General features: G+C 31.8%; 1 protein-coding gene across 1 annotated transcript; it reads right to left on the bottom strand.

Annotated features, from left to right (window-relative positions):
• Positions 1-2,116: 2,116 nt before the first annotated feature.
• Positions 2,117-2,575, bottom strand: LOC100249348 (nuclear transcription factor Y subunit B-4). The gene has a single exon (XM_010658207.1). It carries the CDS (start codon positions 2,573-2,575, stop codon positions 2,117-2,119), a length of 459 nt encoding a protein of 152 aa, XP_010656509.1.
• Between the last annotated feature and the right edge of the window lie 9,508 nt (positions 2,576-12,083).

Here is a 12,083-nt window from a genome sequence, read left to right as displayed (position 1 = left end):
CAAGGAATGCATGGCTCCAAACTTGCAATGAAAATGTCTCATGAAATGTTTCAGCAACTTGAATAGACTAGATACTGAATAATTTTGTATTACAAATTCCTATATTAGAAAATAAAATGGAATTAAGAACAAGAACACAAGAACATATTTGCATACAATGCATTTCTATTATTTTTTCCTACTGAAAATAGATATAAAAAACCTCTATCCATGATAAACTCATAAAATAAGGAGGGATAACAAATCTTCAGAAAAAATAGCAAGGTGAAAACGTATTCCAGAAAGGGTTTGTCCACAAAAAGAAATGTGTGCATACATCTACAAAACTCAGTACATGGAGAGAGAGAGAATGGAAGAAAAGGAAACAAGAAATTATACCAGTGCCCAAATTTTGTATTTATACAATCCATTCTTGTCCTCGAGGCAAATGTAAGGTCTTCATCAAGTTGTAGTTTTGGGAGCAAATCAAGCTCCACAGGCTTGGAAGGAATAATTCTAGTCCTAGAAACCAGGTTTTCATCAAGTTGTGGTTCTAGGAGTAAATCAAACTCCTCATGCTTGGGAGAAATAATTTTATTTTTTATTATCACTTCACACACGCACACACATACATTTGATTATCACAACAAAAAATATTGTTTCCAGCAAGCAAGTACAAGTGAATGACAGAGCTTCACTTTGCTCATTGGACAAGTGAATGACATAGTACAGGGGCAACAAAAAACAACCCAAGTAGGTAGAAAACAACCCACAAAATCACACAAATGGTTCCTCAAAGCCAGAACCGAATCACACAAATGCATCCCCAAAACCCATGAGCATCTCTACAAAATTCATTAAACCTATAAACCCATCAAACCCACTTCCACAAAATCAAAATTCCCCACAAAACCCCAAAATAAACCATTGGCATGAGAATCATAAAGAATCGTACTAGAGAAGATATTAATAAACCATTTCCAAACAGAAAATAACCATTCTACCTATGGTTTAACCCCATTGCTAAGAAAGAGCAAGAACAAAAACTGAAACCTAAATAGAGAGAGAAAATGGGGAAGAAATTACCTTGAGAAAGCTTATGGTCGTGAAACCAATGAGCTACACAAGGATGAGGTGAGGGTTGGGGATCGTCGGTTGCAATTGAGACTAGAGAGCTACAAGGGATGGGCTAGGGTTGGATGTCGGGCGTTGGGTTGCAATCATGATTTGGGGGAGATTTAAAAAGTTTGTGTTTTCTATTTAGAAAAACCAAATATTTTGGCTTTTTCTATTTAACCAAAAATTTTAAAAAATCAATCATAAGTCATCAAAAACTAGAAAAACAAACAACCTAAATTCTGAAAGCAAATTGCTTTTAGCAAAAAACCAAAAAAAAAGCGCCACCTAAGAAGCAACCTGAAAAGCTAAAGGACTAACAGACCACTTAGCAAATATGAACTTATAAGACATAATCATTTAATTTAAGGAAGGAAATGCTCATTAGGCAATGGGTTGAAACCAATTTCTTTGGACTAAACTATGTTAAGCCATAGCATAGGACTAGCTGAACTAATTAGTTTCTATATATTTAGGAATTGTTTACAAGAATAGTATAGACTAAAATACTAAAGTGTCTGAGTTAAATAAATGTGTTCAAACAATAAACCCTAACTAGCTAGCTAATTAAGTGAGGAAAATTTGTTCATAATTGATTTTTTTTTCTTTTCTTTTTTTTTTCCTTTTTAAGAAAGGAACTGATCAACCTTACATGGTCTTGAACTGTGATACCAACACAGCAAAATTCAAGATTTCACATTGTTGGGTTGACTATCATCCAATATATGAGAACCAAAGTTACAAGACAGAACAGAACAATCTTTCATCTTGTACAGATCTTCTTCCCCCTTCATCCAAGGAAGAAGAAGAAGATGAAAGAAGGAAAGAAAGCGAGATATGTGAAAAACCCCTAGATGCAGAAAAAGACACAAAGCACCTTAAACTTAGAAAAAATCCACAAACTAAAATCTTTAGGGACAGATTCCACCCATATGCGAAAAATCTCAAACTCTCTAGTTTCATAGTCTTGTGCATCACCATCATTATTGTTATCAGCATATTGCTACGTAATAAATATTGATCAAGATAGCTTTGTAAGAGAGCTACTACCATTTTGATCAGTAACTTTGAACAATAATAGCGGAGTGGGGGTTTCGGTCTGTTTCCCTGCTTGGATACATTTATAGTTTGATGCTCCAGATTTGGCTCGAGTGCTGTGGACTTCGTTTTGGACCTTTTGATTGACTCTTTCTCTTTCAAACTCCCTGTATTTGTGTAAATACCTAACCGTAGCCCCAGCATAGTCATCAAGTCCCAGAGCACTCAGTGCCCAACAAATGTCATCTACAGTCACCGTCTGTCGGTCCTCCTTTCTACACTTGGCAGATGCTTCACCAGTAACGAACTTTACAAATTCAGATACACATTCTTGCACTGTTTCTTTGGCTTCTTTGGAAACCTTGGCCCCCGGTGGTAGGATTTGCTTCATGATCCGACCCACGTTGGCAATAGGCAGCAAGAGATCCTGCTTATCAGCCATCTCTAAAGGCAAAAAAAAACTATCTTGATTGTCTAAAAACCCAACTTCTTAATCTCAATTATGGACGTTCTTCTATCAAAAATTTATATCTATTTGTATATGCATGTGCATATGTGAATTACAATGCCATGGAGCCAATAAGATCACTATATATCAAATAGTGAATCACTATGCTCGAGGTCAGTATATTAGAATAAATAATTGTGATATTCTTTATGGTATATTATAAATGTTGGTATCTATACATAGCAACTGAATACTAGAATGAGCAGTGATTCACAATTCCCCGTTCAGCTAATATGGCCCAGCTTTAACAGTAATTCAACAGAGTAAACAAATCAAGATCCAATAAGTTTATGCCGAGCCAGCTACGCATCTTCCTACTTTCTACTCAAAATTGGGGAAGAAATGCTTTTGCAAAAAGTAATATAACTGAAGCCTACAAAGGTATAGTACTCCATCATAGTAGAAATAGTCCCCTCACCCATTTAATCTTCAATCTTAATGCTTCCAAAGTCTGTAGAGTTGGTCCAAAAGTAGTAATTAAACCAATGAGCTGCTGCCAATGTGTGTAGAGTTGGTCCAGAAGTAGTAAGCCAATGAGCTGCTGCCAATGTGTGTAGAGTTGGTCCAAAAGTGCTAAACCAATGAGCTACATTTGCACACGCATGCCCATACATTCGCCTGTTTAGAGGATGAATTTTAAATCAGATATTTTAGGAAGGTATAAAGGTACATAGAAAAGTTGAACATTACCTTAATGTAGATTCCTTTGAAACACCAATTTTGAGCACTTAAATTTTTCAGTTCCAATTTTATTTTAAATCCTTTTCTTCAATATCCAGTTTTATTTAAGAATTTAGAGAACTAAATAGAATCTTTCAGTTAAACCTAAACTCCTTGCATTCTTCTCTAAATGGTTAATAACTCCCATAATGTTAATTTCTGGACTCATCAATTCATGCAAATTTGAGGCCTTAGTAAATAAATAAATAAATAAATAAAATAAAAACTGTAGTTTCAAGAAATTGCCAAATCTCTCAACAATTTCACCATTTGTTATTATTATTATTTGATAGGCAAAAAAATTAAGAATGCATTAAACTTATTATTATTATTATTATTATTATTATTATTATTTACATATGTTTTACTATAAGTTGCATCAAAATGATTATTCATATGCTCAATTTACCTTCTCATGAGGATATAAGGGAAGGCCAGGGAAAAGTGGTGAAAAAAATCTATTTGCCTAGTACTATATTTGACGGCACTATAGCAAGGGGAACCATCCTCTCCCTCTCATTAATACTTCAAAAAATTGCTAACAAAATTCAAAATTTTGGAATTCCAACGTCTTCTTTATATGGAGTTCCTAAAAGAATGTCATGATCACTTGAAATTATCAAACTTAATTATTAAGTGTTCTTACTAGTTATAACACAATACACACCAAGGGTATATCACTTTTGCAAATATTAAAGACTTTTGGGCATGAAATTATTTCTTAAATATGACACTTAAGAGTTTTAAGTGAGTTAAGACAAATTGAAATTACAATCAACCATCATCTCAATCTCCTAGATAAGAAAAGAAAAAACAAAATGGAAAAACACTTATAACTATTGTAACTCATCAAATCATTGTTTATATGTTAAAACTCACTAATAAAAGAAGTTTCATTTTTGTTAGACCCTAATCTCCTATTGTACTTAGTTTGTTTTTTATATATATAAAAAAAAAATCTAGAATTTAGTCTAAGTTTGGTTTTTTCAAACATGGACCTTAAAGAGGACTTACACTTTGAAAGAAGGCATTGATACTTGAAAGTACCAAAATGATGATAATGACAAAACTATAATAACAAGATAAGTAATCTCTTGTAACATCATAGGAAATATGAGAGTGCAATTGACTCTCTTTAGTAAAATAATAAGTTAACTTTAGACTTGGATTTTGAAGGAGTTAGTATGTTCCCACAATCCAGTGATCCCTACTAATACCCATGTTCCATGATAGCATAATTTTTTTAGGTTAATTGGATTCTTTGTTCGCATATATGCATAAAAGGAATTTTGGTAAAAACACAAGGTTGCACAAGAGCTTGTGAATGTTGTCTCTAGATTAGGACTAATTGATTAACTGGATTCCAATAAAGCTAATTAATTAATTAGGATCCAAGTAGGCTAGATTAAATTATTTAAGCCCTAGATGGGCTCAAGTTACATAAGTTCACTAAAAGCCTATATCTAAACATATTTTAAGGGTTAGGGCCTCACATTTGAGAGTTTAGTCTTCTTGTTCACCCTTGAGAAAGGAGAGTCCTAGCCACCAACCATCTAAGAGCATTTCACCCCCTCGCATGCTAGGATTAGAAAAAAGAACCATGGGTGGAAGGCTATTAGTTTGAGAGATCTACAATGCATACCATGTATCTTAACCGATTGAAATCAATTTAAGAACATTTAGATCACATGTACTAATTGTTATCTTAAGCACCTAGATCTAAGATTTTTTTTTTTTTTTTAACGTTTATGTTGCATAAATCTAGTATCCTTAAGATAGTTTTTCATGCACCCCAACAATTCAAGGTTTAGAATAGATTAATCTAGAGATTCCAACACTTTCTACAATTTTTCTCAAGTGTGAAAGTCTTCTCTTCTCTATCATTTGTGATTTTGAAAACTAAGGAGACCCTCTATTTATACATGTCCAAATAGACATATATATTCAAACAATTTTCTTTATTTCTTACAAATATTATTCTTTAATCAAAGTTAATATTTAGGTAAATTTTAAGACATATTTGGATGGTCTTAACCCTTGAAATATTATTATTTAATTAAAAATCAATATTTAGGAAAGTTGAAATGCATATTTGGATATTTTAAATTTTAATTTTTAATGAGAATTGATACTTGTCTTTTCACTTATCAAACTCACTAATTTTATTTATTAATGAAAATCAACCGGCCAATTTTATTTATTTTGATAACTACATTTTAATTATCAACTTGTTTTCCTTTTGTGTGGGACTCATGTGAAATGTCATTATTTGATTTGATATAATTATATAAGTGTATAATTGCATACATTGATGACTCTTATGCATGAGAAAACACACATATGGAAAACTTACCTAACAAATATTAATTTTTTTTTAGGATTTGTTATTTATTAGTATATAATGAAAATCAGCTTATGATTGTGCCTGATTATCATTAAAAAAAAAGTTACACTTAATATAATATAAAAAGCTTATTTAATTTATTGGACCTGCATTACCCATTATACATATATAGATAAAGCTTATGTTATTGGACTCCTTTAAGGGTTTTAACCTTCATTGAACATAGGAATGCATTGAACAGATGTTATGGGCAGGGCATCCATGAAGGAATATCCTGAAAACCCTAGAAACTTTAGGAAGTCTTTTGAAGACAATAGGAGAAATATTATCTATTTATGCCCCTTTTTTTTAATTAAGGCCAAGAGCAAGATTCTTCAAAATTCCTTGCTTTCCTTTAACTTAATGGGCATCTTTCTATATATTCAAAAAGAAAAGAGTACCTTCTAGTTTATGCTTAAAGAGTCCATGTGGAAAGTTTTGAACTTCCTTGCATTTCTTTTCTATTTAGAATAAATTTATTGACTCTTCTTCACAGGCGCATGCATAACATGTCATAGAATTTTTTTACATAAAATTAAGGGTATTTTTTATTACATTTTTTTAAAAAAGTTTGGTAGATGTCCACTAGGAAATGACTACCATTATCCCTTTCGTACGCTTCTTTTTTTTTTTATTACTTTAAAAAGTTAGGTCATCCAAAGTAAAAAATAATCATATCTTATCCAAAGCAAAAAAAATTATAAAATAATCATATCTTATCCAAAGCAAAACAAATTATCAAGAATGTGAGTGGAAGCAGTCCACTTAAATCTTTCACACAACTAAGAAGGAGCTGAACTAGGGATGAAAATGAAGTTGATTTTTTGGGTTAGTTTTTTCGGATATTCATCTCGTTCCACTCCAATGGATTTAGAATTAAAGTAAATGGATTAGTGATAAGTTTGAATGTTTTTTTGAAATCTATAATAGGTTCAGGGTAGGCTTAGGTATTCCCTTGTCTCTCCCTATCATAATTATATATAAAATTAATTCTAAAAAATAATTCTACCCCTTTCGTCGCTTTTTTTACTTTAAAAGTTAGGTCATCAAAAGTCGAAAACAAACATGACATTTTAGGTCACATCTTATCTAAAGCAAAAGAAATTATCAAGAATACAAGTAATGAGAGAGCAGTCCACTTAGATCTTTCAAACAACCATGAGGGAGCTGAATTAGGAATGAAAATGTGGTTGATTTTTTGGATACTCATCTCCTTCCATTCCAATGGATTTAGAATTAAAGTAAATGAATTAGTGATAGGTTTGGGAGTTTTTTTAAAATTCAAGACGGGTTTAGAGTGAGTTTAGGTATTGCCTAGTCTCACCCTATCCCAATTATATATAAAATTAGTTTTAAAAAATAATTCTACTCCTTTCATACTCTTTTTTTACTTTAAAAGTTAGGTCATCCAAAGTCTAAACAAAAAAAAGACCTTTTAGGTCATATCTCCAAAGCAAAAGAAATTATCAAGAATACAAGTGACGAGGAAGCAGTCCACCTAGATCTTCCAAACAACTATGAGGGAGCTGAACTAGGGATGAAAATGTGGTTGATTTTTTTGGTTGATTTTTTATATACTCATCTCCTTCCACCCAAATGGATTTAGAATTAAAATAAATGGATTAGTGACAACCGAGAAGTTTAGGATTTTTTTTGAAATCCAAGATGAGATCTGGGCTTTGATATTGCCTTATCTCACCTTATCCCGATCATATAGAAATTAATTTTAAAAAATAATTTAACCTAAATTTATTTCCCCAATTCTAATTGATATATATAACTATAAAAAGAGTTATTTTTTAATATAAAATATATTTACTTCTAATGTAATTAATTTTTTTTTAAATAATCCTTTTTTTCGAAAAGGCTTCTTAAATTTTTTTTTTTTAAAAAAAAGTGGACGGATATGGAAAATTTGCATTGCCTTTCTTACACAATCTGTTTAATTATTTTATTAAGATGGGAATAAGAATTATTTTGATTAATGGATAAAAAGGATAATACATCTAGAACCTACCCCTTTGACCCTCATCCTGGACCTGTGTCTTTATCATAAGCAGTCCACTTAGGTCTTCCAAACGACAGAGGAAGCTGAAGCTTGAGCCTTGGTCGGACAACATCACTAGTAGAAGTCGACCATCATTGGTAAGCATAAGGCAAACACAACTAATCTCCTACTCCTCTCAAAAGAGCAATAAAACTGCCACAAAACGGCCACCTTGAGGATGGGTATCCTTGTGCAAGGAACTGCCAACCATCTAACCACATAGTGAAATTACCCAGCCAGCTAGAATGTCCCACCTATCCCATGCTAGCGACCTAGGCCCAAGAGTCGTGGTCAAGGCCCATGAAAGAATCTAAGAACCCAGGCTACCAGACTCCTCTATTGCGGTCTTTCCTTTGGATGGGCTAAGGATCTGGCCTGTCCGCCATGGATGATGGTCAAGTGTGCCCTCTTTTTCCTAGTAAAAACAAATGGTTAAGCAAGCTACTGCTTACGCCCTCTAGTTAAATATACCCTTTATTCATTGTTTAGTACTAATTAAAGTTTAATAAATAAAATAACAATTTAAATAAAATTCTTTTAGGATACCATATTAAACTACTAATTAACTTGAAAGATTAAGCAGATTTGGAGACGCCAACAAGATAATCAAACTTACTCAACACTTTTTAGCCCTAACACCTGTGACAGTATATGATAAAGTTAAATCAATTGCTTAAGTCATCAAAATAATTCTCAAGTGTCTGTAAAACCCCAAATGAGACTTATCTTCGAAACGTTTTGAAAGCAAAACCAACCCTTTCCAGTATGATCTTACAAAAAATGGATCAAATACTATTGCAGCCTTTCCAATTACAGGAGGATGCAGAATAATAAGCTTTGTACTGATAAAACAACTGGGGTTTGTGGCTTTTTATGAATCAAGAGCCATCATCACAATGGGTTGTAGTGACTTAAGGTCACTTGTTTGTCTATATAAATCCTCTTAGGGTTAGGCAATCTTCGTTCTTCCCTTCTTAAAAAAAAAAAATCTGAACCTAAAGGTATTATTTTTAACACCCTAGAAATTTTAATTTTTTATAGTAATTAACTCCATTGAACCTAGCTCGAATCTTAAAAGCATGCTTCCTAATCACTGATCTAGTGATCGCAACACACATGATTGTTAGGATTGACAAGAGACAGAAGGTATGCTCATTGGTACTACTTCCAAATTAATTCTATGTTGTTTTCTTACTTTCATTTATTCTTTCCTGCTTTCAATTGTTTCTTGTTTCTTTTTATCATGAATGGGGTGGGTAAAGTAATCACATTTGTTAAGGGCTTTTAGGGCTACAAGAAGAGGGAAGGCATAAGGTTCACCATCAATGAAGCTGGTGATATTCATGCTAAGGATAAATTATACATGGCAAGAATTCTCTTTTTATTTTTAAATTTTTAAATTTTAATTTTTTTATAATAATTTGAAGTTTTTATTTATTTGTTTGTTTTATTATTTGATGATATTATTAATTTGTTTTTGGTTATCGGATATAAATATATGAGTTATTTTATTTTATTTTCTTAAAATTAATAGAAATTAATGTTTTTTTTTTTTCATTTTTAAATTTTGTTGTCAGTAAAACAATCATTTCTTAATACAAAGTTGGATCGCTCATTTTGCAAGACATGGATGTTGGGATTGACAAGAGACAGAAGGTATGCTCACTGGCACCACTACTTCTATGTCAATACCATGCTATTTTTTTGCTTTCACTTGTTTCTTTTTGTTACTCTAAAGAGGATGAATGACATAATCCCAAAGTATATTAACACTTTAATAATCCTATACAACAGAGAGTTAACTCTAGCCAAAAAAAAGGTAGAGAGCGAGTAATTACCACTCGTAGTATTGGATATTGCTCTTAGGGAATTAAAAGAACTATGTTGCTTTGTCTAGATCAAGTCAAATATTGATTTTTATGAAACATTTTTATCTTAAAATTGAGATTTTGGTTGAAAAACTGAAAATTAACTTAACAATGACTAAAAACACCGAAAACTTTCACAAATCCAAATTCAGATCTAGGATAAGGGTTAACAAATTTTATATTAAGAACTATTTAGTCTTTTCAAGACTAAATCATTGATATAGACCATTCAAATCTAGAACATTGATTAAATTTCTAAATCCCTAGTTTAACAATGTCCAAAGAATCAATGGTTATATGGTTTCTGACCTTTTAATCATTCAAAAGTCTAATGTTCATTTAATAAATTTTCCTCAATTAGCAATCTTATGGGATCATACCAATGGATCCTTAGCATGTATCATATGTATCTTTAACTCGGATGAACTAGCAAAGAACTTCATTTTATACAAAACAACAAAGGTTAAAACTAATTACCATAGCAAGATATCACCTTTTGTTGTTTCCTTCTCCTAAATCCTCCACCTTCATTGTTACATGCCCAAGGAGAAAAGATTTAGCCACTCCTGTCTATGAGAAAACTCTTCATACACGTTATTGGCATATGAAAAATATCTGTAAACCCTAAAATTTGTCTCAATTTCATTTTTACATTAATTTTGAGCTCAATTTTATCATTAGATTCTAAATCCTGATTACATGCTGTCTTTTTTACCCACTCACAATTTAATTTTTAGTTTATTTTATTTTATTTTGTATATTGTTTTATTTTATTATTATTATTACTATTTTTTTTCCTTTTTATTTTTTTTATTATTTTTCTTTTCCTTATTTTTCTTTTCTTCATTTTCTTTCTTTTCTCTCTCCTCTCTCCTCTTTCTTCCTACCTTCCCCCAACCACCCCACCCACTTCCTCTCTCTCCTCCCATACCCCTCACTCCCACCCAGCACATGCCCACTCTCTTCACTCTTTCTTTTTTAGTTTTTTTCTCTCTCCATTCCCAAGTGGTCGGCACCCTTTTTTTTCTCCATTTTTTTTCCTTCTTCTCTGTTGGCTCTCCCTTCCAGTAGCATGACCCAAACACCCAACAGCACACTAGCGGGTGCCCCATTCTTTCCATTTTTCTCTTCTCTTATCCCCATTTTCTCCAAACGGTCGGCCAGGACTCCCACCCAGATTTTTTTCTTCCCCATTTTTTTCTAGGTTTTTCTCCCTCCGAAGACCCACTGCCACTTTCCTCAGTTCCCCACTCTCTTCTTTTCTTTTCATTTTTCTCTCCACATTTTATTTATTTATTTATTTCAAGGTTTTTTTCCTTCCATATTCTCATTCTCATCTTTTTCCTCTCTCTCTCCATCCGCCACCCTCACCACCACTTTCGACCAACCACCGCTGGGCAACCACCCCCATGATCTGACCATCCATAGTTTTTATAAAAAAAAAATGGGTAAATTTCTTTTTTGCTTTATTTTATTTTTTATTTTTGGTTTGCATAGTAATTGATTTGGATTTGGGCCTATTGCTTATTGGTTATTTGTTTGGGTTTATTGGATTGAGCTTGAAATATTGTTTCCTTTGGTGATATGTATTGTTAATGTGAGCTTGTTAATTGGTTATTTGTTTGGGCTTATTGGATTGAGCTTGAGATATTATTTCTTTTGGTCTTATGTATTATTAATGTGGGATTGTTAATTGATATGAATTTTGGGCCTACAATGTGGGCGAGATTTGTTGGATGACTTGAATATTTGATATGAGCTTAGCCAATTTGGACATGGGACAATTGTGGTGTATATTAAATTAGGCTTAGATTATGGAATATTAAATTTAGGCATAGTAGAATTTATTTTAATTTATCCAATTTTAGGCTTGGTTGATTGTGTTTGTAATTTGGATATTTTGGGCTAAGACCTATAGTAATTTGGGCTCATTTTAATTGGTGAAATTTATGGGACTAATTTGAAATTTGAATTTGGGTTTGAATATTTGTTTGAGATTTTGTACATCTTTGGATATTTACATTTGGGCTATTTTTGTTTTTGCATGAGCCTATTATGCAATTTTGTTGGCTGAGTACAGATTCATGACATATGGAGCATGAAATTTTATGGAAGAAAGTGAGAATCAAAAAGCTGTAGAAAAACATTGAGCTTGTTATAAGCTTATTTAGATACATATTTTATTTTCCAATTTTATTTGATTTTATTTTTATTAGTTCTTGTAAATATTCGTTTGTATATATTTATTGAGTGTGTACAGAATTGAATATCGAACAAACTAGAAGAATAATTCAGTAAATATGTTTTAATTAAATAATAATTTTAAAATATTCTTCTTAATAAAAGATTCTTTTAATAAAAATTCAGAAAAATGCATTTACAAAAAAATCCAAAAGAATTGTTTTTAACAGAATTTGAAAATTT

The sequence above is a fragment of the Vitis vinifera genome, chromosome 1 (genome assembly GCF_030704535.1).
Source record: "Vitis vinifera cultivar Pinot Noir 40024 chromosome 1, ASM3070453v1".
In the NCBI taxonomy this organism is placed as follows: Eukaryota; Viridiplantae; Streptophyta; class Magnoliopsida; order Vitales; family Vitaceae; genus Vitis; species Vitis vinifera.
This window is presented reverse-complemented; position numbering and strand designations above follow the sequence as displayed.